This window comes from Bufo gargarizans, chromosome 3, assembly GCF_014858855.1.
Source record: "Bufo gargarizans isolate SCDJY-AF-19 chromosome 3, ASM1485885v1, whole genome shotgun sequence".
Lineage (NCBI taxonomy): Eukaryota > Metazoa > Chordata > Amphibia > Anura > Bufonidae > Bufo > Bufo gargarizans.
Genome location: NC_058082.1, coordinates 169,370,146 through 169,396,783, shown reverse-complemented (window position 1 = coordinate 169,396,783; position 26,638 = coordinate 169,370,146). Strand labels below are relative to the sequence as shown.

Genomic DNA, 26,638 nt, shown 5'->3' with positions numbered 1-26,638 from the left:
AGCACAAGAGTGCACTGGCATGATGAGGTCACCACATCACACTGGCTGGGTGAATGGTGAAGCTCGGCCATTGCACTTAACTTTCTTTGTGTCCTCAGGATGCTAAAACAGTTTAATAGGAGTCATACCTCAGCCATCTTGAGACCACGGGACAGCCACCGAAATCCGGGACTGTCCCGCCAGATCCAGGATGGTTGGGGGAGGTATGGTTACCGATCGTTGTCCTGTGCCTGACCCCTGTTAAAAGAATCCTTATTCTGCAGGGGAAACAGAAGAAACTTCTCATATTGCAGGTTTTTTATACATAAATGTAGCTAGCTGTATCCACTGGTGCGTTCAGTTCCTGGTAAATCTGTTGGTTTTGTTTTCTTTTAAATATACATTATACCTACATAATTTCTCCTCGGTGCGGGCTTGTTACTTTAGGCTATGTGGAGGTGAACACCCTCTGCAGTTCCCACGTTTCGTTGCACTTCAGGTCATTTCATTTATGTTTCTGTTTTCTAGCCGCCGCATTTAAAATTCTTCACCCGAAGACCGTTTCCCACTTTTTCAGGCTGAACAGCAGTAACGCCTTCCTTGAGTTCTTACTGCAGGTAACTTGTAGCTTCTTATTCTCTTGTACAGTGTGTTCTTGTTCCAGCTGGAAGTTGTAGTAAGAATGCGGTTTACTCTTCAGGGAACGCCAGAAATAAAAGAACATTACATTGACTCGAAGAAAGACGTTGACCGATACCTCAAGGCGGCTTGTGAGCAGTTCATTCAGCAGCAGAGCAAGATCTTTGTGGAACCATTAGAGGATTTCATGGCAAAGGTACATTTTATGTTGGTTTCATTCCACAGATTACGTCCTGATGTCACCCAGTGTAATATTTTACTGTGAATATGGTGAAATGTGCTTTGTAAAGGGAAATTAAAGGGGTTTTCCTGCCTTTTATATTGATGACCTGTTGCCAATCAGCTGTTTGAAGAGGTGGCAGGGCTCCTTGCGAGTGCTGCTTCCTGTTAATTACACCACTCTTCATCTCGGAAGTTTCGGTGGTGCAATATAATGACAAGTAATTGCTCAGTTCACTTGAATGGAGCGAGTACTTATAATTACACTGTGCCGCCGCGCCACAGGAAACCACTTGTAGTGTAATGAAGAGGAAGCAGCCCTCACATGGAGCGCCGCCTCCTCTTCAAACAGCTGATTGGCAGGGGTGCCGAGTGTTGAACCCCCTGTCGGTCAGATACTGATGACCTATTCTGATAAGTCATCCAGGACAACCCCTTTAAAGGAAACGGAATCGAAATCCTTATCAGTCATTGCCAATACAAAATCACAGCCATGGTGAAAGAATGTCACAAGCTACGCAGGTATATGCAGAAATCCATTCGGTTATCCTCTCAGACTAGCTGGAGGTCTTCCATAAAGCTTTCGCTGACCCTTTGGATTTCAAGCGCTGATTATTTGCCTTCACTGCGTTTATCATTTTTTTTTTTTTTTTTTTGCGTAGAGTATTATTATAAGATCGTTTTACAACAGCCAAAAAAGCGCCAATCATGGCCTGCTAATCTTGTATTGTACTACTGCAAATTATGCCGTCCCTTTAGATTACACTGGTGTCAAACTAATTATGCGTTCTACTTCAACCCACTACCTGCTGCGTGTGATTTCACAGGCATAATAACCTGCCTTATGCAGCGGACAATGACGTATGTTTGGCACCATTCTGGTGATCCCTATGGCCTTGGTGCCCTGCCGAACACACATGCTGTGTACATAGCTCTGTTGAGCGCAGGCGCCCTAATGCTGAATTGTATCACTGCTATTAATTGTCACATGTGCAGGCTTGCAGGCTTTCTGATGCAGTTTTTAAAGCCAAATCAGGTGTGGATCATATAAGAAAGTATTGAGGACAGATGCTTCTGATGAACGTGTCATCATAACCTAACACTGTATGGTACTACAGCTAATAGTCGGTAAAGTTGTGGTGTCTGTTATGCTAGATAAGACAACAACTAATAATTGGTTAATTAGGAGTGGTCCGCTTCTGGCAGTAGAGCTACACCCGAACAGTTGATCGGCGGGGCAGTGGGGTGTCAACTGGTGGTGGGGGATAGTCCATAATTTAGTCAAGGCTGGTGACCCCTTTAATTGTGTCATGCTGTGACACTGTTGTTGAAGGTGGATTTAGACGCATCCATAATCGTCCAGATCATCGGAAACGACCGTATCTGCTAACCGTCTTTCCCGATCTTCTGGCCGCCGATCACACGATGAACCTACAAAACGTTCGTTCATTGTGTGATCCTGTTGTTAATGCAGGCACCACCAATCATGGCTTCTGGGCAGCAGATAGTGTGGTCTAAACAACGACCTGCTGCTCGGAAGCCATGATTCTGTATGAGGACGAGGGATGGAGATAGTGATCCCCCATCCACATACAGTGAAGGATATGGCCGCATGTAAATGCAGCAGTCTCCTTCACTGAACGAGCAGCTGACTATTGGAAGGAACGCTTCCTACCCGACAATCGGCCGCTCGGTCGGGCAGTCTTAGTCCACCTTTACTGTAGCTAGTAATCTGCTGGTATTGGTGATGTTACAGAAATAATGTACTAAAATATGGAGGATTGTGAGGCCACAATAGTGCTATATGCTACAGCTAGCAATCTGCTGTGTGAGGTCGTAGGAATGTCACAGCAATATGGAATCGCATAGCAGGTTATTAACTGTAATATACCCAGTTACTGTGGCATCATATACAGCAGATTATTAGTTGTAGTATCATACAGAATTACTGTGACATCACAATCCCTGGATGAATAGCTGAGGGATGACACAGTAACACTGACATCATATACAGCAGATTATTAGTTGTAGTATCATACAGAATTACTGTGACATCACAATCCCTGGATGAATAGCTGAGGGATGACACAGTAACACTGACATCATATACAGCAGATTATTAGTTGTAGTATCATACAGAATTACTGTGACATCACAATCCCTGGATGAATAGCTGAGGGATGACACAGTAACACTGACATCATATACAGCAGATTATTAGATATAGTATCATACAGAATTACTGTGACATCGCAATCCATGGATGAATAGCTGAGGTATGACACAGTAACACTATGACATCATATACAGCACATTATTAGATGTAGCATCCCTGTGTGATTCAACCTTTAGCTTATAAACAGTTTTTACCTGCTTCTGAACGGACATTTGTTTTTGTAATCCCTCCAGTGAACACCAGGGGGCAGCGTCCTGCTTTAGTATGATTAGAGTCCTAGGGCTAGCACCGTAAAACATGAATTTGTGTCTGTTGTGTATTCACATCTACAACAAAGTGGCTTACCATTTTTAAAGTACATTATTTTGTGAAAAGTTGACCAGTATTTTTATGTATAATTATTTTGTTATCTTTTTTTGTAAAACTCCTTTAACTACATTTTAACAGCAAAATCTAAGAAACTATGAGTGAGACTAATAAAGACTGGGGTTTCCTTCCCCAGTCTCAATCCCCTGTGCACCAAGTGAGATGCTCCTAATTTATTAAGAGGGGCTGGGGGCTGTTTCAGTGTTGAGCCATAATCCACACCAGCCCACCCTTTTTTCACCACATTAGAAAAGTGGCGAGAAGCACAGAAATTACAGGTCAGATATGGCATGCACCATAATTGGCGACTTTTTAACTCTACTTTGTGTCCTCAAAACCGTGATAAATATCCATCTACCTGTAAATATTTCTTCCAGACCTCCATTCAGCTCTGGACACTCTGTTACTACAGATTCTGTCCTTTGTGAGTATCATATTAGATTTCCCCCTTCTGGTCTCGCCTGAACTTTGATTTCCCCCTACAAGTTACACCCGACCTTTTTATGTTTCAGTCATTGCGTCAGTCATTTGATGAACCTCAAGGCACTGTCTCTGGATTCTTACACTTATCCATCTATAGCCACTTCAAATTCTTACGTATAAATGTAGTGCTCCTTCCCTCCCTTGGAATAACCTAGAGTCTTCAGTTGCAGCCTAAAAACCCACATATTTTGACAGGTCTGTAGTTGCTTTACCTTGGCTAATCTGTGCACATTGCAGCACTCCCACCTTTGGATCACTATCTCTAGACTAGACTGTGGACAGAAGGTCTGCAGCGCTTGCGCTAGACTGTGGACAGAAGGTCTGCAGCGCTTGCGCTAGACTGTGGACAGAAGGTCTGCAGCGCTTGCGCTAGACTGTGGACAGAAGGTCTGCAGCGCTTGCGCTAGACTGTGGACAGAAGGTCTGCAGCGCTTGCGCTAGACTGTGGACAGAAGGTCTGCAGCGCTTGCGCTAGACTGTGGACAGAAGGTCTGCAGCGCTTGCGCTAGACTGTGGACAGAAGGTCTGCAGCGCTTGCGCTAGACTGTGGACAGGAAGGTCTGCAGCGCTTGCGCTAGACTGTGGACAGAAAGTTCTGCAGCGCTTACAGAAAACGGTCACTACATTCTGGCTGTCTGCAGCTGCCATTAGGGGGTGCTTATTTTCTTCTTGCCTACTGTTATACATTAAACTCTTAAGACCACTGCAGCTGTCACTAAGGGGAAAGAAGGGGCTGTGAATCGGCTCAATGCAAAGAGTACTTCACAGTTAGCTCCGCCTCCAGTGCACACAAGTTCATACTCTCACTACTCCTAAAGGTAAAAGCTCCACAAAAGATATATGCTTGTACTACTGTCTCCCACCCCTACATAGTACGGCTGGCAGTTAAAACTGCTGAAAGATTCCCTTTAAATTTACATCCTATTCATCAGGGCTCCAGACTTGAAATACATGACTACAGTTATTACCAGTGTGACCATTTTTTTTTGCCATTGGGTGTCTTGCAACTGTATACAAAGAAGGAAATTATACAATAATTGATATTATTTTTTTTTGTATAGGTGACTGCATTGAAGACCATGGCTAATCAAGGTGGCCCCAAATACAGCCTATCACAACAGCCGTGGGCGCAGCCAGGTTAGTGAGACCATTCTTTAGTATACAGAGTTTCTCCATCGTTATGTCTTATATTCTATCTAAGAAGTACAGTAGTTGGTGATTTCCATCTCTGTGAATGGAGAACTACACAAGGTTCCTAGAGAATTTACTTGGCCAAAGCAGAACATCCTCCGCACCCCCTCCTCCCTGTCTTCTAAATTATCTTTTACCTCCTGGCTTTCTTCTCAACTAGAAGTGACACATAACCAGGCTTTTGTGATTTTCCCCTGTGTTCTCTTAGTAATGGAGAACAGTTCTGTGATACAAATCATATTGCTTGACGTTTCCGTAGACCGTGGCTCGGGTGACTGTACAGAGGCTGATGCTGCCTTTTGTTTCACTTATGATACGTTGTGGTCGTCTTGTTCTGCACCCACAAAAACCTTGGGCAGTAATTGTGCAGTAAACACAGGTCAGAGTAATCCCTGCGCGTACACTAATGCCGTCTGTATTGTGGACATGCAGACAGTGGGGGACATTCATCAATAATGGCGTAATTTGCACCCAAAAATACTCGCCTTACAAATCAAAAGTGGTGGTTTGTTTCACCTCGTAGATCAAAAGGCGCACTGCACTTGTGACTTTAAATATAAACTTGATTATTTGCCTATTTCTCTCGATTTGCTACATTTTAACGCCAGTAGCACTAAAATGCGCCATTTCAACCAGCCCTGCCAGACCACACATGCTACTTTTGAAGCATATTTGCGAAGTTTCCAGTGGTAAATTGTGACTTTTGTCTCAGACTCGGGACGTTTTGATTTTGTTCTTCTTGGATGTCAATTTATTGAAAACCCCCCCCATTGTTTTAGCCCATTTATATTAGATAAAAATAAATGCGTCCTGTTTTAATACTTACCGATCACTTGTTATTTCTTTTCATAAATGCAACTTTTTGACAAACAGACAAATTTTTCTGCCATAAATGGGACTTTTTGCACGGAACTCTACCACATAAGCTAGTTTACTTGTCCGCGACAATTTGAGCCGTTTCTGCTGATAAGAGGATGATAAATGAGGTGTAATATGCGCCAAATAGTCCCGCCCACTTTGACATTTATAACTCCTTTCTGGCGTGATGCATTCTTTATAGTTAAAATTCGGGAGAAAATTGTTATATTTGGCACAAATAAAAAAGCCATTCTTTTTGGCGCATTTTGCGCCATTTTCTGGCACAACATGCTTAGTAAATGTCCCTCATTGAGTAGGAAAGAAAACTGATGCCAATTCAGTAATTAAAGGGCATCTGTCAGATCTGTACCTATGACACTGTTTGACCTGTTACATGTGCGCTTGGCAGCTGAAGGCATCTGTGTTGGTCCCATGTTCATATGTGCCCGCATTTCTGAAAAAAATTGTTTTAATATATGCAAATGAGACTCTAGGAGCAACGGGGGCGTTACCATTACTCCTAGAAGCTCAGCTCTCTCTGCAGCTGCTGTGTCTTCTGCACTTTGACAGGGTCAAGCAGTGAAAACATCTTCACATCTGCCTGGCCCTCTCAAAGTGCAGAAGACTCAGCAGCTTCAGAGAGGGACGAGCTTCTAGGTGTAACAGGAATGCCCTCATTGCTCCTAGAGCAGTGATGGCAAACCTTTTAGAGACCGAGTGCCCAAACTGCAATCCAAAACCCACTTATTTATCGCAGAGTGCAAGCATGGCAATTTAACCTGAATACTGAAAAATACAGTCTAACGTAAGCTGTGGAGGCGTGGCTTAACACAGGCTCCAGTAAAATGAATGCTCCCGTTGGCGCCCCCTAGTATTAAAAATGTCCCATTAGTGGCCCCTAGTAATAATAATGCCCCAGTAGTGTCCCCCAGTATTAATAATGCCCCAGTAGTGGCACCCAGTATTAATAAGGCCCCCATCACTGGCCCCCAGTATTAATAATGCCCCATTAGTGACTCCAAATATTAAGTCCCCCATTAGTGTACCCCAGTATTAATAATGCCCCAGTAGTGGTAGCTGGCAACCCTCCACACGGCCCACACAGAGCCGCGTGCCCACAGAGAGGGCTCCGAGTGCCGCCTCTGGCGCACGTGCCATAGGTTCGCCACCACTGTCCTAGGGGCTCATTTGCATATATTAAAACTTAATTTTTCTCAGCAATGCGGACACATATGATCATGGGACCAACACAGATGTCAAGCGCACATGTAACAGGTCAGCCAGTGTCATGGGTACAAATCTGCTGACAGATGCCCTTTAACAAAATTAGATAAAAGGGGCAGCTCTCAAATTACTGGAGGGGGGGAGAGGGGGTCACTTCTGGAAATTGTATTTGTACAATTGTATTATTTCCTGAAATTGTACAGTATATTCTGTGTTCACTTTTTTCATCTGTTCTTTTCACTATTTCCTTTAAACTACTCCAGTATTCATCAAGTTGTTTTACTTAAAGGGGTTCTGCAGTTACTTTAATTTGATGAACTATCCTCTGAATCGATCAGCTGTTTGAGAAGGCCATAGTGCCGCGGCCTTCTCGCTGTTTACCCCAGGCCCAGTGACATCAAGACTAGTATCACTGGCCTGTGCGCGGCTAAGCTCCATTCAAGTGAACAGAGCTTAGCCGCTCCCAGGCCAGTTGATACTAGTCGTGAGGTCACAGGGCCTGCGGTAAACAGCGACAAGGCCGCTGCGCTACTGCCAGCGCTGCTGCCTTCTCAAACAGCTGAGGGGTGTCGGACCCCTGCCGATCAAATGCTGATTATCTATCCAGAGGATAGATCATCAGTTTAAAAAAACTGCAGAACCCCTTTAAAGAGGAATGTACTCCTTTTCCTATTCCCACTGCACTCACCATAGAAAAACATGATGCCTAGAAATATCATGTCTTATAGGAGGACATTGAGGCACACATATATTGCTCTTAGGCAAGAACAGAGAGGACTGATAGTTTGTGACAATCCCCCTGGCACAGGCTGCATAGAGCCATATTTTGGGCATTTATGGTGTAGATATGCCAAGTTGATTCCAGATACTAAGTGTGCATTGACAGGCTGCTCCCCCTGCACACTTTGAGCTCAGGCAAAATTGTAATGGCCACTTGCTTTGCTTGCCCATAGCTTGCAATAAACTGTAAGAAGGGTTAAAAGAAAGCTTTTCTGTACATCTTCATTTAGCTTCATTCACACATTGCACATATGAACAGTATTTTGTAGAACAAATCCAGACGAGAGCACAGGGGAAATATAATGGGAAGATTTGGCCTTCTTTTCTCTGCAGCCAATCCGATGGTAAATGCTGATCAAATCTGCAATGTGTGCATTAGGCCTAAAATGCGGGATATTTTTTGTAAGTGCTCATCTTCTGTTGCTTTTTAACGCTTTTTAATATGTCTCTATTTAAATTTGCGTCAGATTTGCTGCGTTCGGTTGTTTTTCCCACCAAAATGACGGACACCCGGGGGTAAGCCTACACACCCTATTATAAGTCAGTGGGGTCCGTCGGGCACGGCTGCCTTTCTAGGTGTGAAGGATCCTGTGCAGATCCCATTATAAACGGAAGCCACAACACTTGAGTCTGAAGCTGCTCATACACCTATGAGTACAGGAGGCCAGCCTGGTTGTACTACTCTGCCATTTGAGTAATACAACGACGACAGACTGTTTGCCAAAAATGGAATCAAAGTCATTATGGATTTTGTCGGCTGCAACCAAGTGTATGGCATGATCGGCCAACCATTTGTCACTTTACGCAAGCCCACTCTGTTGGATTTTATTTCCACCGGATTAGTCTGGCAAATGGATGGTTGGATCGTTTGTATAAACGATGCGCCGGACGATTGATCACCCGCAGTCTGGACCATTATAATCATGTGTGCGGTCGCTTTAAGATTAGAGCCTTTCCAGCATTTGTTTGACGTTGGCTTGTATTACGTCCATAGTTGTACTTCTCATTGATGATTCCTAGAAGGTTTTTCCTTTGTCGCTCATTGTTGAATGTGTCTTTGTTCCTCAGTAAAGATTAATGACCTGGTGGCTTCCACCTACAAGACCATAAAAACCAAACTGCCGGTGACGCTGAGGAGCATGTCAGTTTACCTCGCTAACAAAGACACAGAATTCATTCTCTTCAAGCCAGTCCGGGTGAGTACTTTTCCAGAGCTAACCGCATGCTACTCTTTATGGGTTTCTGGTTTTAGAAGGCTTTATCAGAAGGCTAGCTCTTGATTTATGAAGGGTCTTAGTAAAGCTGGCACCTTTCAATGCAGTGGTCTTAACATATTTTTTTCTTACCTGTACGTTGATATGGATCATAAAGTTCTTTTTCTGATTGAAGACCCTGTCATAGCTATGAGATGGCTTTTCTCCATTTTATTTTAATTTATATATCTTTCTGTACCTTGCAGCATCAGTGTCCACCTCTCTTGGAGACAAATATGTTCCTTAGAGCCCAATGCAGCACCACCTGCAGCTATACTTGGGCTTTGTTCACACCACAGTATATACACCTTAATTATAGCCCTGATGTATGCAGCTATATATATGCTACAAAGTTTTATTTAATATATCTACATGTTTTTTCCTTGCTGTATTGTTACAGAGCAACATTCAGCAAGTCTTCCAGAAGATCCACCTGCTGTTGAAAGAAGAATTCAGCAGCGAGGATTTACAGATCATCGCGTGTCCTTCGATGGAACAGGTACAATTATTGAAGTGCTCTTATACAGTGATAATCCTCAGTACCAAGTGTGCAGCCAACTCAGACATGTTATTTTTTATCCACTCCACTTTACTCTTTCAGGCCTCACATCTCGGTTTCATGGCTTTACTCTTTATATATTAGCAGCATTCTATATATGCAACCACAGTTACTCGGTTGTTTTTGCAACACTGTCAAACACTAGAATTCAACAGGCATCACCTATGTGGATGTGGAAAATGATGGAACAACGTACATTTGACAATTAACTTCTTCTAGCTTCATACAATAATAGCAAACATAGAAAACATTTTGTGCACGCCCAAAGGTACTGATCCAAAAGTATGTTATATAGTTTTATTAGACCATATACCTTATTTTTTGCCCTATAGCACGCGCCTGCCCTTAGGATGTACCTAGGTTTTAGAGGAGGAAAATAAGAAAAAACTTTTTTTCATCAGACCTCAGATCAGATCTCCATTGTTAATCGGATCTCAGATCAGACCCCCCAATCGGACCTTAAATCAGACCCCTATTCAGAGCTCCGATTAGACACCCAATGTTACAACGACCCTCAAGTTAATCGGAGCTCAGATCAGACAAAAAACAAAATCAACTGACTTCTCCTGGCTCGACCGCTGCTACTGAGATCCAGCGCTCTTTCTGTTGCGCTGTGCTGTGACCTGATACTGCACAGAGTGTGGTCACAGAGCACGCCGATATCCTCACGCTGTGCGCAGGTCACAATTTAGCGTGAAGAGCCCTGCAGGGGAAGACCAGGAAGAGGCAAGTACAGAGCATGCAAAGGGAGCACTGCTCCACGGTTCTCATGTACTAATGAGCTCTTCCATAATGGAAGCGCTCATTAGTTTTTGCCCCATAAGACACACTGACCTTCCACCTCCCCACTTTGGAAGGGAAAAAAATGCGTCTTATAGGATGAAACATACAATTCATACACGACACACAACCCAAAAAGTAACACGATACATAAACGGATAAGGGGTTAGCTCAATAAATACTGACCCTCACAGCAGCACAGACCCATGATATCATTGAATCAAGCATAAAGTAAGAAGAATATGTTAATGGAGTTTATTTTGTAGTATTGATTTTATTTATTTTTTATGTCTTTTATTTTTTGCCATGGTTTCAGAAATTAAATAAAAAAGAAATCTACTTGGCCAGCACATGTGAATACCCGATTATACATAGACCAGTGCTGTCAGCAGATGCTGAATTGTAAGGCTTGCTGGGGCGAACCCTAGTGCATATGCTTTATTAGTGTATATCCGCATCCTAGAGGAAAATTGGTTGTTTGCTGGGAACCACAGCAGCTCTAATATGCACCTGGTTTCCTGTGATGACAAAGCCTTTGATAAGATGTTCATGAGACACATTTTTGCTATTTGCTTTATTGTAATCCCACTAGAAGTATGGATCACAACTGTCAGTAGTCAGTGAGAAGACCGGTGCAGGGAATCCCTGGGGAATTCAGTTGCCTTACACCTTTACTGGCACTTGATGAAAATGCAATTTTTTGGGGAAAAGCAATTTTGCTGGTCTTTGGATGCCTAAAATGATTTAGATGCAAACGGATTTCTCAGTTTCTCATGCTAGGACTTTTTATAGATAACTGGTAAATTTGGATAGGGTTGTTTGAGGTTACCAAAGGATTTCCTTTTTCTTCTCTAGACTATTCTTTGTGCTGTGTCTGGTATAGCAGTGCAGGCCCATTAAAGTGAATGAGGCTGAGCTGCACTACCAAGGACAAAAGTGTTATGGTTAGATTTTATTTAATTTTTTTGTAATTTTGGACAATCCTTTAATGTCTATGAAATGGAGACAAGCGAATTGATTTGTATGAGTTGATTTGTCTCATCAAGCAGAGTTCTACACCTGTGAGGGGCTGTCCCAAATCTGAGGGTGCCCCCCCTGCTGCTTGATTGACATGCTGGCCCTGACAATTTCACGCCCGTGCTGCTGCTCCAAGTAGTGGCACAAATGCAGAGGCTGTGCTTCCACTTCCGGGCCGTGACTGTTTGTGTGCTGTTCCAGTAGTGGAAACAATACCTCTGAAGGACTTTCAGGGCTGACGGAGATGTCTGGTCCTGTCAATCAAGCAGCAGGGGGAAGCAGCTTTAGGGACATCCCTTCTCAGAGAACTGTAGAACTCTGCTTGATGAGATGAATCGACTCATACAAATGATTCATCTCCACTATGAAACCGTTGCAATAGTCCCCTTTTAAAGAGGTTGTCCCACTATAAGAACTTTCCTATCCACAGGATAGGAGAGAAGTATCTGATGACTGAGGGTCCAACTGTTGGAACTCAGATGTTGGAGTCCCAGAGTGAATGGAGTGGCGGTCATGCACACAAGCCTCCTCTCCATTCAAAAGTGTGAGACTGCAGAAGAGAAGCAAAGTGCAGTGCTTGGCTATCTCCACCAGTCTATGGCCTAGTTCACACAATCGGTTTTTTTGCGAGTGTACGGGCCGTTTTTTTGTTTTCCGTATAGGGAATCATTCATTTCAATGGTTCTGCATTAAAAACTGAATGTGTTCCGTAAGCATTCAGTTTCCGTTTTTCCGTTCCGTTGAAAGATAGAACATGTCCTATTATTGCCCGCAAATCACGTTCCGTGGCTCCATTCAAGTCAATGGGTCCGCAAAAAAAATCGGAACACATACTGAAATGCATCGGTATGTCTTCTGTATCTGTTCCGTTTTTGCTGAACCATCTATTGAAAATGTTATACCCAGCCCAATTTTTTCTATGTAATTACTGTATACTGTATATGGCATACCGAAAAACGGAACGGAAAGGAAACGGAAACACAACGGAACTCAAAAACGGAACAACGGATCCGTGAAAAACGGACTGCAAAAAAACTTTAAAAGCCATACGTTCGTGTGAACTAGGCCTAATACAGGGTGGGCCATTTATATGGATACACCTTAATAAAATGGGAATGGTTGGTGATATTAACTTCCTGTTTGTGGCACATTAGTATATGTGAGGGGGGAAACTTTTCAAGATGGGTGGTGACCATGGCGGCCATTTTGAAGTCGGCCATTTTGAATCCAACTTTAGTTTTTTCAATAGGAAGAGGGTCATGTGACACATCAAACTTATTGGGAATTTCACAAGAAAAACTATGGTGTGCTTGGTTTTAATGTAACTTTATTCTTTCATGAGTTATTTTTCAAGTTTCTGACCACTTATAAAATGTGTTCAATGTGCTGCCCATTGTGTTGGATTGTCAATGCAACCCTCCTCTCCCACTCTTCACACACTGATAGCAACACCGCAGGAGAAATGCTAGCACAGGCTTCCAGTATCCGTAGTTTCAGGTGCTGCACATCTCGTATCTTCACAGCATATGCTGGAAGCCTGTGCTAGCATTTCTCCTGCGGTGTTGCTATCAGTGTGTGAAGAGTGGGAGAAGAGGGTTGCATTGACAATCCAACACAATGGGCAGCACATTGAACACATTTTATAAGTAGTCAGAAACTTGTAAATAACTCGTGAAAGAATAAAGTTACGTTAAAACCAAGCACACCATTGTTTTTCTTGTGAAATTCCCAATAAGTTTGATGTGTCACATGACCCTCTTCCTATTGAAAAAACTAAAGTTGGATTCAAAATGGCCGCCATGGTCACCACCCATCTTGAAAAGTTTCCCCCCTCACATATACTAATGTGCCACAAACAGGAAGTTAATATCGCCAACCATTCCCATTTTATTAAGGTGTATCCATATAAATGGCCCACCCTGTAGATTGAATGGATCACTGCTCAATTCACTTTGGAGACTGGCACCTCTTTCTTTTGGTTGGTGGGGATCCCAGCAGTCACAAGCCCACCAATCAGATATTTATCTTACTGTGGGTAGGGGGTAATTTCTTCTGGTGGGACAACCCCTTTTAATTAAAGAAACTGATAGAAAATGACATGTTTTGTGATGAACATTGCATTAATGCACCTTAAAGGAACATTGAACACAGAAAATGCACAAATAAAAAAACTCTCAGCACTTCCTCTCTGAATATCCTCATTTTCTTTGATTCTATTCGGTCTTATATTACTGTTTAAAACTGAGAAATGTATAAAGAAATCTTCTATGTGTCATAGGAGATCAGCCATGTCCCCCCTCCTCCTTCTCACTGTCCTACAACAGGCTGGAGCAGGAGCCTCCACCTCTGTCCTGTCGGCAGTAGGAAAAATGGCTAATCCTAGCCATTTCAGCCAGTCTCCAGCCAAAGATGGAAAAGATAAATTGGAAAATAACCCATTTTCTCTGAGATTTCTACAAGACTGTCGGGATCTTGCAGAAAATGCTGCACACTGACAGAGAGAGCAGCTATGTTTCCTGTTTGCTTCTATCATTCAATTCTAGGTTTAGTGCTCCTTTAAATGTCCCTATGGGTAGTGGATTTCTTATATATAACTGTATTCACTATTGACTTGCCTTCTGAGCGGTTTATACATTTGAGGGGGGACCAGTCCTTTGTTTCCATGGCAACGTAGCAGCTTCCTACCTATACAAGTAAAAGTACGGAGGCAGCATTTTCTTCTGATTGTCGGCTGGATGTTCTAGAGGAGATGTGTGTACTCATGCATGCAATGCAGTAGCCCATATAAAATGTGCATTATGCCAGGAAGCATGCAAAGCAAATCCACACGCGCACATTTTGTAGGCATGAATGTATTAGAAGTGGCTAAAAATAAAACTCCCCCAACCCTCAGCCAGGACCGGAGGAAGCGAAGAGACATATTATAGAAGAAGCGTTAGTTTTAATCTGTCATGTGCTGACAAGTGTGTTCCTTTCTCCTTCTTTTAGGTCAATCTATTGCTCTCGATGTCTAAATAGCTGAAGATTGCTAAACTTTTCCCATTTGTCTGGATGCTCCTGGGAGAAATGAAGCAGAAAAGCAGAAGTGATGTCCTGCAGGACGGCGCAGGTTATTGCAGAGAGACATGCATCTGAAAGGAAAGCAGATGGATCCAGTGTACCAAAGCACTTCTGTTCTCTAAAATGCGCTTAGTTGTTCACATTGAAGTTCTTCTCCTGCCGGTCAGTCTGAGGTTCCAAAAAAGTTGCCCCAGGAAACGGAGCCTCTGGTACACAGACCCCACATTACTCAGCATGCTCCACTTGTATCCCCATAAATTTAACTTTTTAAAATGATGCGTAAATTAAAGGGGTTCTGCACTTTCATTTAACTGATGATCTATCCTCTGGATAGTTCATCAGCTTCTGATCGGCGGGGGTCCGACACCCGGGACCCCCGCCGATCAGCTGTTTGAGAAGGACGCGGCCTTCTCACTGTTTACCGCCAGCCCACTATCGTCACGACTTGTATCAACTAGCGTGGGCGGGGCTAAGCTCCTGGAGCGCCGCTGCCTTCTCAAACAGCTGATCAGCGGGGGTCCCGGATCATCAGTTAAATGAAAATGCAGAACCCCTTTAATGTTTGAATTTATTTAAAACTTTGTTTTAATATTGATTAAAATAACATCTATACTGTGTGTGTGTGTAAAAATATATATATATATATATATATATATATATATATATATATATACAGTATATGCATACACACACCTCCCTCTTACTCCCCGAATATAATAAAAATATTAAAAAAACGTTCATTATACCTAGCCACAACTATATTGCTTTAGGTCCCCCCTCCCCCAGTTCCTACTTTTCTTTTGTATTCACATATAATGGAAATTCAGCTGCCAGGACTGTTGAAGTATGCAAATGGTTAAATGCCTTCACTGCTACCTTTTGTATAGAATGGTGAGGTCCTCTGAGCTCTTTATAGTGGATGTAGCTTGTCACATACACTTTCAGATTCCATTGAATAGATGTGTTTAAGGAGTTGTTCAGGATTAGAAAAACATGGCTGTGTCATTCGGAACTGTGCCACACCCGTCCACAGGTTGTATTTGGTATTGCAGCTCCATTCACTTCTGTGGAGCTGAACTTGCAGTATCGGACACAACCCATGGATAGGTGCGGTGCTGTTCCTGGGAGAAAGCAGCCATGTTTATAAAGTCCTGGACAATGGGCCATTTGATGGTGGGTGGTGCCGGTTCCTGGTCTTTTTGCATTGCTGCGTTAACGCTCCTTCTCCTGCAGTCTGGGTGCACAGAGGATGAAAACAGAAGCTCTTTTATCCACTTGGGCTTCAGTTTTGTCTTTTACATAGCAATGGATGAGCGCCATAGCAGATTAAGTGGCAAGTGCCACCACAGGGGCCACTTTTCCCTGAAACTGACAGTGTAAATAGTATAATTTTATAATAAAATTTACCGAAATATATACATATGCAAGTAGCCATCATAGAATAAAATACAATTAAAGGAAAAAAACATCTCCTCCTCCTCCCAAGCCATCACCATAGCCTCCTAATCACCCGAGTGTGATCAAAATACTAGACCCAAATTAGGGTACCCATTTTAATTTATTTTGATGTTGATTTGCCAATTTAAAGAATCAAAGAACTAAATTTTGAAAAAGAAAAAAAAAAAACATTTTGTTTTTGTTTACCCCAAATAAAACAAGAAAAAAATATCACTAAAAATATATATATTAATAAACAACCCTATGTGTCACGGAAAGAAATGCTGCAAAAATTATTTTGGTAGCCCGAGAAAAAAGAAGTTTGGACCGTTAAACTTCCATGTATGCAAAATTGTAAAAAAAAGAAAGTCTGGTCATTAAAGGGCTGCCCAACTTTTTTTAAGCTTTTTAATTCCTCCCCACCCCCACCAGACTTGTGGAGCAAGCATACTTGCCTGCTTCCAGCTCTTTTGGTCCACTGCTCTTTGCCGTGCTCCAGTCTCCACATATAAACTTCTGTACAGGCAGGTGTCACGTGCACTGCTGTAGCCAATGATTGGCTGCAGCAGTGACCCAGTGATGTGCCACTTCTGAGGCCAGTTATTAGATGCAGTGGCACACAGGACTCTAGTCCATGCTGGCCATTTATATGCAGGAATTGGAGCATAGCGGACCTAAGGAGTCTGAACTGAGCAGCGAGGTGCTCGTCTCCACAGGTCTGGTGAGGAGGAGGGGGGGGGGAGTAATTAAAGTCATCAAAAGCTGGTTAACCCCTTTCAGGCCTGGTCATTAAGGTTTAAAGACTGCCAGTCCCTTGTATTATGTGTTACATGGCCACCAGTGCTGTGGCTACATATGGCATTTAGTGTAAGCGTTTCCTCTAGCCGAGGGCTGGTAGATCCATCTGTGAACCGCCAGCTGAAGGGACACATTTACATCAGAGGTAAGAGGACCAATATCTAGCACTTAAGCTCCCCTGGGATTCTCCTCCAGGATTATTAAAGTATCTTTTAATTAAGACTCTACAAAATGAGTGTGGCTTTTCTTTCCCTTTTAGCATGAGAACAAATAATGTCACCAGGAAAGGGGAGTAAACATTACCATACAAATTGCAATATGTCGAATGACCTTTAATTAGGAATATCTTGGCACATCAACATATTCAATTTAGTAAAATGAAATTTTGCTTTATTACTAGCAGCGGCACTAGATCAGGCTTTCTTTCCCTAAATGCATTGTATCGCCGCCGCCAATTTATAATTAGAAAATTGGATTTTCTGTATTTATTTCCTCTACAAGCACTGAGTGTTTTCAGTGGCAACAAGGAGGTAATATGTAACTGTTCTTATAGGATTTCTTCAGTATCCCATACTTGGTATATTAACCCTTCACATAGATATACTGCAGCATTGCCCATGTGATGTAGTATACGAGTGCCTGAGTGTTTCAATGTTATCCTAGGCTGTAGCATCCTGAAAGATATCAGTTACTACATACTAATTCCTAATAATATTGACCCATATGGCATTCCTGTTATGAAGCTGTACTTCTTTTGTTGTTACCGTATTACTCTTTTTTTTTTATCGTCTGACACGCAAAAGCATTGATGTAGTTGTGATTTCGTCATTTTTTATTTTTTTTTACCTATATTAGTCTCATGTCAGACATCCAGAGTATACAAATGACGTTGTATTGTTTTACCATGATGATGTCTTCCTGATAACAGTCCTATTGACGTATCCAACTTAGGTTCTCATGATTTTGCAGTTCTTTTTTTTCTTAGGGAGTCTGTCAGCAGTTTTGACCATGCTTAAACTGCTGATAGCTGTAGGTAGTGGCTGAGGAGAGCAGAACCTTTTTAGTGCATTTTTTTTCTCATCAGATATACCAGTATATATATCCAACAGTAGGACCCCCCCCACCGATCTAATAGTTATCCCCTACAGGGATAACTTCGCCTAACCAGAATAACCCCTTTAAGGATCAGAATCTGGCCAAATCTAATTTCATATTTTTACTGCTTCTGATTAGCTCCCCAGTTACTACCTAGTGTTGTCAGCCATTTAGCATAATCAAAAGTGCTGATAGACTCCCTTTAAAACCCTTCCTCCAGCTGCCTCTAGAGGGGGCCTGGGAAATTACTGCATAGTATGTTAATGTGGAGCATAACAGTATGCAGTAAGCTAAATAAGCTCCCTCTAGTGGCGGCTGCAATCAGAAATGCTGTCAAAATTGCTGGGAAGACTCCCTTTACATTTAGAATTTGTATCTACTTTTTGGGTTATATTAGGTGTAATATTGGGGAATTAGATTTCGACAATTCTGTGATAAATGTTTGGTAGCCAAACTGGCCTTGCTGCCAATAGGGAGGGAAACAAATGTAGAACACGTTAACTTTAGAACATCTGACTGCCATTGTATTATAGATCAGCCTGATGAAGGACTGCTGGGAGTTTTGCTTCCCCCTATTCATACATTAGGGAACTGCACACAAGACTATTTACAAATATGATTAGTATTGGAGAATTTTCTAAAATAGATCTCCGCTTTAATATGGGGGTGAAGTCTTGCAGAGAAATAGAAGATGACTCTATATAGTGTAGATAAAGTGCTGAATTTGGCCCCTGAGACTTCAGAAAATTCATGGGGTGCTTATAGTTTCTTGCAGGGAGATGTGTTGCTGCATCCTTTCCATCCTAAGAATGTGTATCTCCTTTAGCTGCATTTTACACATTTTATACTTCCTCTGGAAACTCAGACACGGGCGGATTGGCCATAGACCTTAAAGGGAAATTTCCCGGTGGGCTGATGAACAGGGGCCCAACCAAGTCCCCATTTCTGCTGCTGGCCGGGGACATAATGAGCTCTTGGTGTAATTAATGCTGTATACCTAGCCATTCACCGCACATGTCATCCTACATTCAACTTTGGCCCGCATCTCGCCTCCTAAGCCCCATGCTCCATATCTTAATCAGAGACAACTGGAGGAGGAACAACAGGAGGAGAACAGAAAATGGCTGCTACTGATGGCCACCACAGAAGGGAAATCTTTTGGGACAATATATTGTGCGGCACTGAGGTATATGGTAGTTTGCGCTATGGTATTGTTGACCCCTCCTACTTATGTTGCCCCACCTCCAGTCAATTTAGACACGCCTACAATATGGGGCCACTTTTTTATTTATTTTTTTCAGGGCCACTAAGTTTCCAATTCGCCCCTGCTCAGACATATACCACATTCTAGCTATCGCTGTGCAAGGTACGGTGTTTTCATTTTATGCCAGCTTATACTGTAGCTCATTCATGGCAAGGGGTTGCCCAGGAGTGTAATCTAGTATAATCTGTGGTGGCGGGTTCTGGGAGACTAATGGACATGGCAGAATTGAATTTCTTATGAAGACTGTCTGTTGTAACTTTCTACCCCGTGCCTTGTAATATATGTATATTTACCTCCTTTTATAATGTGTTCAGCTAATTACTGTACATATGTGAATTGTTTTAATGCTCTTGTACAGGAAGATTGTAGTTATAAAGGAATGTATTTAAATTTTGGGGAAATATTTTGTTCCGTCATTTATAAAGTACAAACTGAAAAACAATAAAGAAAAATAAACCATCCTGTGATTGAAATGTAAGTGCTTACTCCTCCGTGTACAGTTTGATAGGGGTCAGGTACAAATCATGTACATAATCCTAGACGCATACATTTAAAATGGCTTAAAAAGAGCTTTTATTAAGTTTTTAAATAAAGGTTTTGCTTTATGACCAGAAATGGATTTTGTGTACTGTCCCTTGTGTGGATGTGAAGAGACTGGAGATCTTGAATGCCAAGCACAGGGCATTTACATGTGTAGTATTTCAGCATAGGATATCAGACTACGTACTTGTCTGCCAGTAGTTCGGTACCAGTTTAAAGGAATTCTCCGGGAATGATTTAAAATGGCCTCTCAGCGCCTCTCTACATGCTACACTTTTCTACGGTAGATTGTAGTGATGCGATCCTGCCTATGATATGCCATCTGGCTGAGCAGCCTGTCGGTAAAACCAGAGCCTAATGCCTCATTCACATGGCAGTGGTTTGGTCAGTGACAGGTGCAGATCTTCCCTTACACCTTATGTCTGTGGAGGCTCTAGTCCTGGTTTTGGCTCTCAATCACTGATGGAAATTACTGACGTGTGATTGAGACTTAAAAGTACCAGAGAGTAGTGTGTAAAGAGGCCCTGCTCCTCACCGCCCTAGACAGCTCTGCAAGTGAAGGCAACTAGTCCTGTATAGAGTCCTGTATAGAGCTGAGGACATAGGTTGCTAGATGGCCACTAGCACATCCGCAATACCCAGTCCCCATAGCTCTGTGTGCTTTTATTGTGTAAAAAACAACAATTTGATACATATGCAAATTAACCTGAGATGAGTCCTGTGTGTGAGAGGAGTCAGGGACAGGACTCATCTCAGGGTCATTTGCATATGTATCAAATCATTTTTTTTTTTTTTTTTTACGTAATAAAAGCACACAGAGCTATAGGGACTGGGTATTGTGGATGTGCTAGCGGCCATCTAGCAGCCCATGTCTTCAGCTCTATGCACAAAATCCCGGTGACAGGTTCCCTTTAATGATGAGCTGATGGTATTAGCCTATTCCGGCATCTACAGTACATAGGGGATAGCAGATATTCCCAAATCACCCTCAGGGGGGCCTGTGTAATTAACTGCTTCAAGTTCTACAGCAACAGCTAGGATTGGACATTGAACTGTTTTAGCACCACAGTCCGTATTCTGTACGCCTATGGTCTGAATACACCCTTGAATGAAAAAAAGAAAACTGGCTTCATCATTGGGGTCTCTTTAACTCGAGCGAGTCAGAACATCAGTTCAGTGAAAAACGAATGATTTTGTCTGAAGTTGTATTCAGTCTTTCAACCATCAGTAAAAAAATGGAAAACACAGATGCGGTCTATGTGCTGCCAGGTTTTTTCACTGACCCTATAACTTGAATGGATCAGTCATTTGTGAACAACAGTTGTAGATAGAAAATGCTGCTACTCAAAAATAAGAGTAATTAGAAATTAAAGAGTAAAAATACAAGAAAAACAACACATAGAATTTACTTTAAAAATTCACTACTGGGTTTTTGGGAACAGTGGTGGTTATAAATCCTAACCGCTGCTGGGAGAAAGGGCCTACGATAACGTTCCTTTGTGCATCGAGGATGCAGCAGTCTGTCACTGAAGGAGCTCTCCAGCTCCACAACAGCTTCATGCATGGGGTGGGAGACATTGTCTAGCAATGATGTTAATTTTGCTAGAGTTCTTCTGTCCACCTGCACTGGATCAAGGGGACAACCTAGGACAGAGCTGGCCTTCTTAATGCGCTTATCTAATCTCTGTCTCTCAGCCACAGATAAGCTGCTCCTCCAACAAACCACACTATAGAATATGGCTGATGCCACCACTGAGTCAAAGAAGGTCTTTAGGAGCGTCCTCTGCACTCCAAAGGAACTGTAATTGGGTGGACTACAGTCTAAAAGATGATCAAAATTAGGGTTATTCACTTTAGAAAAAAGACGACTGAGGGGAGATCTAATTACTATGTATAAATATATCAGGGGTCAGTACAGAAATCTATCCCATCATCTATTTATCCCCAGGACTGTGACGAGGGGACATCCTCTGCATCTGGAGGTAAGAAGGTTTGTACACAAACATAGAAGAGGATTCTTTACGGTAAGAGCAATGAGACTATGGAACTCTCTGCCTGAGGAGGTGGTGATGGTGAGTACAATAAAGGAATTCAAGAGGGGCCTGGATGTATTTCTGGAGTGTAATAATATTACAGGCTATAGCTACTAGAGAGGGGTCGTTGATCCAGGGAGTTCTCTGATTGCCTGATTGGCTTCTACCTCACAGGGTTTGTTTTGGCTTTCTCTGGATCAACTTGCAAGATAACAGGCTGAACTGGATGGCCAAATGTCTTTTTTCGGTCTTATAAACTATGTTACTATGTTTCATTTTTTTGTTTTTTAAAAAAGACACTTTTCCCTCGCTTTTGTGAAAAAAAAAAAAAAAGTGGCAGTACGTCTTGGCACGAGCGTGACGGATTAGGTCCAGGTGCATTCAGGGTGCGTTCAGTGAAACTCGCAACCATTTTGCAAGCAAGTTCAGTCTGCAATTGCGTTCAGTTTTTTCCACTCGGGTGCAACGCGTCATATAAAACTGAAGGTCTACAAACAACATCTAGCAACCATCAGTGAAAAGCGCATTGCATCTGCACTTGCTTCCGGATGCAATGCGTTTTCCACTGAAGTCCCATTCACTAATATGGGGCCAGGGCTGCGTGAAAAATGCAGAATATAGAACATGCGTTTTTCACGTAACGCAGAACTGATGCATGGGGCAGGATTAAGTGCGGGTGCTATGCGTTCACATCACGCATTGCACCCGAAAACTCGCTTGTGTGAAAGGGGCCTTATAGTCTGAATGCTAATGTGGAATTATATACATAACAAACAAGTGTGAAACAACTGAAAATATGTAATATTCTAGGTTCTTCAAAGTAGCCACCTTTTGCTTTGATTACTGCTTTGCACACTCTTGGTATTCTCTTGATGAGCTTCAAGAGGTAGTCACCCGAAATGGTTTTCACTTCACAGGTGTGCGCTGTCAGGTTTGGGATTTCTTGCCTTATAAATGGGGTTGGGACCATTAGTTGCGTTGAGGAGAAGTCAGGTGGATACACAGCTGATAGTCCTATGGAATAGACTGTTAGTTGCTTTTTTTCTTGCCATAATACAACCTCTAACAGTCTATTCCATAGGACTATCAGCTGTGTATCCACCTGACTTCTCCTCAATGCAACTGATGGTCCCAACCCCATTTATAAGGCAAGAAATCCCAAACCTGACAGGGCACACCTGTGAAGTGAAAACCATTTCGGGTGACTACCTCTTGAAGCTCATCAAGAGAATGCCAAGAGTGTGCAAAGCAGTAATTAAAGCAAAAGGTGGCTACTTTGAAGAACCTAGAATATTACATATTTTCAGTTGTTTCACACTTGTTTGTTATGTATATAATTCCACATGTGTTAATTCATAGTTTTGATGCCTTCAGTGTGAATCTACAATTTTCATAGTCATGAAAATAAAGAAAACTCTTTGAATGAGAAGGTGTCCAAACTTTTGGTCTGTACTGTATATGGGTAATTTATTTTCGATTTTCATTAACATCCTAACAATGCACTCTGAATACATTAGCTATTATTATTATTTATTATTAAAGTTCCATTCATTCCATAGCGCTGTACATATGATAAGGGGTGCACATACATAATACAGACAATTCCACTAATCATAAACAAAATGAGTTACAAACTGGTACAGAAGGAGAGAGGGCCCTGCACGTGAGGGCTTACAATCTACATGGTATGGGAGAAGGACACAGTAGGTGTGGGTTAAGTTGGTCATGGTGGTATAGAGGCAGCAGGGTCACTGGTTGTAGGCTTGTCTGAAGAGGTGGGTTTTCAGGTTTCTTTTGAAGGATTCCACTGTAGGTGAGAGTCTGATATGTTGGGGGTAGCGAGTTCCAGAGTATGGGGGATGCACAGAAGAAATCCTGGAGTCGATTGTGGGAAGAGGCAATAAGAGGAGAGGAGAGAAGGAGGTCTTGTGAGGATCGGAGAGTGCGTGTGGGGGTGTATCGGGAAAGTAGCTCAGAGATGTAGGGAGGGGACAGGTTATGGACGGCCTTGTATGTATTTGTAAGTACTTTGAAGTGAATTCGTTGGGCAATGGGGAGCCAATGAAGGGATTGGCAAAGGGGAGAGGCAGAGGAATAATAGGGTGAGAGGTGGATTAGTCGGGCAGCAGAGTTGAGGATAGATTGGAGGGGTGCGAGAGTGCTGGATGGAAGGCCACAGAGTAGAATGTTGCAGTAGTCTAGGCGGGAGATAATGAGGGCATGTACAAATATTTTCGCAGATTCAAAGTTAAGGAAAGCGCGGATGCGGGAGATGTTTTTGAGTTGGAGGCGGCAGGTGGTGGAAAGGGCTTGGATGTGTGGTCGGAAGGAAAGGGCAGAATCCAAGGTCACTCCAAGGCAGAGGGCTTTGTTGACTGGGGAGAATGTGCAGCCATTGATCATGATGGACATGTCTGGGGGGGGGGTTGAACAAGATGGGGGAAAGATTATGAATTCTGTCTTATCCATGTTAAGTTTAAGAAAGCGAGAGGCGAAGAAGGATGATATAGAAGATAGACATTGTGGGATTCTTGATAGTAAGGCGGTGATGTCTGGACCAGAGAGGTAGATTTGTGTGTTGTCAGCGTAGGAGTGATACTGAAAGCCATGGGACTCTATGAGCTGTCCCAGGCCAAAAGTGTAGATAGAGAAGAGCAGGGGTCCTAGGACAGAGCCTTGCGGGACACCAACAGAGAGGAAATGAGACGAGGAGGTGGTGTGGGAGTGGGAGACGCTAAACGTCTGGTCTGTGAGGTATGATGTGATCCAGGAGAGGGCCAGGTCAGTGATGCCAAGAGATGAGAGAGTTTGCATCAGAAGGGAGTGGTCAACAGTGTCGAAGGCAGAGGACAGGTCAAGGAGAAGGAGGACAGAGTATTGTTTCTTGGTTTTGGCTGTTAGTAGGTCATTAGTGACTTTGGTAAGGACAGTCTCCGTCGAGTGGTGGGGTTGGAAGCCAGATTGTAGGCGGTCAAAGAGGGAGCAGGAGGAGAGGTGGGAGGACAGTTCTGAATGGACATGTTGTTCAAGTAGCTTTGAGGCATACGGAAGAAGTGATATGGGGCGATAACTGGACAAGGAAGATGGGTCAAGTGAAGGCTTTTTGAGGATGGGTGTAATGGTAGCATGTTTAAAAGCAGAGGGGAAGACACCAGAGTTTAGTGATAGGTTGAAGAGATGAGTTAGGGCTGGGATAAACACTGCGGTGAGGTTAGGGATGAGGTGGGATGGGATTGGGTCAAGTGCACAGGTGGTCAGATGAGATTTGGAGAGTAGAGTGGAGAGTTTTTCTTCTTCTGTAATGGTAGAGAAGCGGGTTTTGGGAGAAGAGGACCGAGCAGTTGTGTAGAGGGTCTGTGGGGACTGTGTAGTAAAGCTTTCTCTGATGTGGACTATCTTTTGTTTGAAATATTTGGCAAAGTCCTCAGCTGAGAAGAGAGGAGAGGGTGGGGGTGCTGGGGGATGGAGAAGGGAGTTAAAAGTGCTAAAAAGTTGTTTAGGGCTGTGTGACAGGGAAGATATGAGAAGTTGGACTGTTTTGCAGCAGCGAGTGAGGATTTGAATATGAGGAGGGATTGCTTGTATGCGGTGAAATGATCTTTAGAATGGGATTTCTTCCATCGCCGCTCAGCAGCCCTGGAAGTTTGTCTGAGCAATAATACATTTAACTGGTCTGGGTAGTTTGTAAATCTGTAACCAGCATAAAAAAGGTGTGATAAGACTAAAAGGATTGCAGCCATGTTAGTGTCCTGCAAATACAGTGGTAATGATCAATTTTTTCCCTTTTTCAATAGTTCAACCCTAGAATAAAGTTTAGGTGGTGATGGTTATGTGTGTAACTTGGTGAGCTTGATTATCCAAACCTTTAAGTCTGTAGCAAAGGTGTACATGCTGGATCCTTAAAGGCCATTGTCATCACTGTGGATTACCAGATTCCCAAAGGCTGTCATTTTACTCTGCTCAAGACCTCATTGTGGAGAATAGACGTTTCCTTTTAAAGAGGACCTGCCACCATCTTGACATGTCTGTTTTACTAAACAATTGTGTTCCACACAATATAACAGTTCTAGAGCATCTTTTCTTAGAACTCTGCTTTGAGCTATTCCTATGTTATTTCTCCTCGAAATATATGAATAAATTGTCAGCTTAGTGTTACCAGGTGCGGGTGTGTCCCTGCAGACTACAATACAGTCCAAATAGTGCTTCCAGTGCCAGACTGTAGGGACACCCCCTTTTTATCTAGGGAAGTGGTGACATCCATTTGTCAATCTATAAGTGGGTCATGCAGTGGCTTCAAGGGGTTATGCCATGATTAAAAGGGTTTTCCGAAACGTTAAAGGGGTTGTCTAACTTCAGCAAAAGACATTTATCATGTAGAAAAAGTTAATACAAGTGACTTTCTAATGCATTGTTATTGTCCATATTGCTTTCTTTGCTGGCTTGATTTATTTTTCCATCACATTAACCACAGTTACGCCCACCCTGTAATCCAGCAGCAGTGGTCGTGCTTGCACACTATAGGAAAAATTGCCAGTCTATTCGCTCTCCCAAGGTCCTGGTAACCAGAACGTATCGTCCCTGGCCTAGGAACAGCTGACAGAAAGCTGCAGCGCTACTGCGAGCACTGCTGCCTTCTCAAACAGCTGATCGAAGGGCGTTCAGGATGTTGAACCCCCACTGGTCAGATTCCGATGACCTATCCAAAGTATAGGTCATCAGTATTAAAGTTGCAGAAAACCCCTTTTAATGTAATTTTTTTTAAATCAGATGTCATCTAGTACATGATGGTCTCTTTCTAACAAAGCTAGAACCATCCCGGTACCTCGTATACAGTCAGGTCCATAAATATTGGGACTTCAACACAATTCTAACATTTTAGGCTCTATA

The 26,638-nt window shown here is 42.7% G+C and overlaps 1 protein-coding gene across 2 annotated transcripts in view; it reads left to right on the top strand.

The window, feature by feature from the left end:
- COG3 (component of oligomeric golgi complex 3) overlaps positions 1-14,988 on the top strand; it is an 87,057-nt gene extending 72,069 nt beyond the window's left edge. For both annotated transcript variants that reach the window (XM_044284069.1, XM_044284068.1), the window contains exons 18-23: positions 508-596; positions 680-814; positions 4,924-4,999; positions 8,984-9,111; positions 9,569-9,667; positions 14,513-14,988. In XM_044284069.1, coding sequence (XP_044140004.1) covers positions 508-596; positions 680-814; positions 4,924-4,999; positions 8,984-9,111; positions 9,569-9,667; positions 14,513-14,542 — 557 coding nt within the window. In that variant the 3' untranslated portion in view covers positions 14,543-14,988. The remainder of the gene's footprint in view (positions 1-507; positions 597-679; positions 815-4,923; positions 5,000-8,983; positions 9,112-9,568; positions 9,668-14,512) is intronic.
- Positions 14,989-26,638: the final 11,650 nt, after the last annotated feature.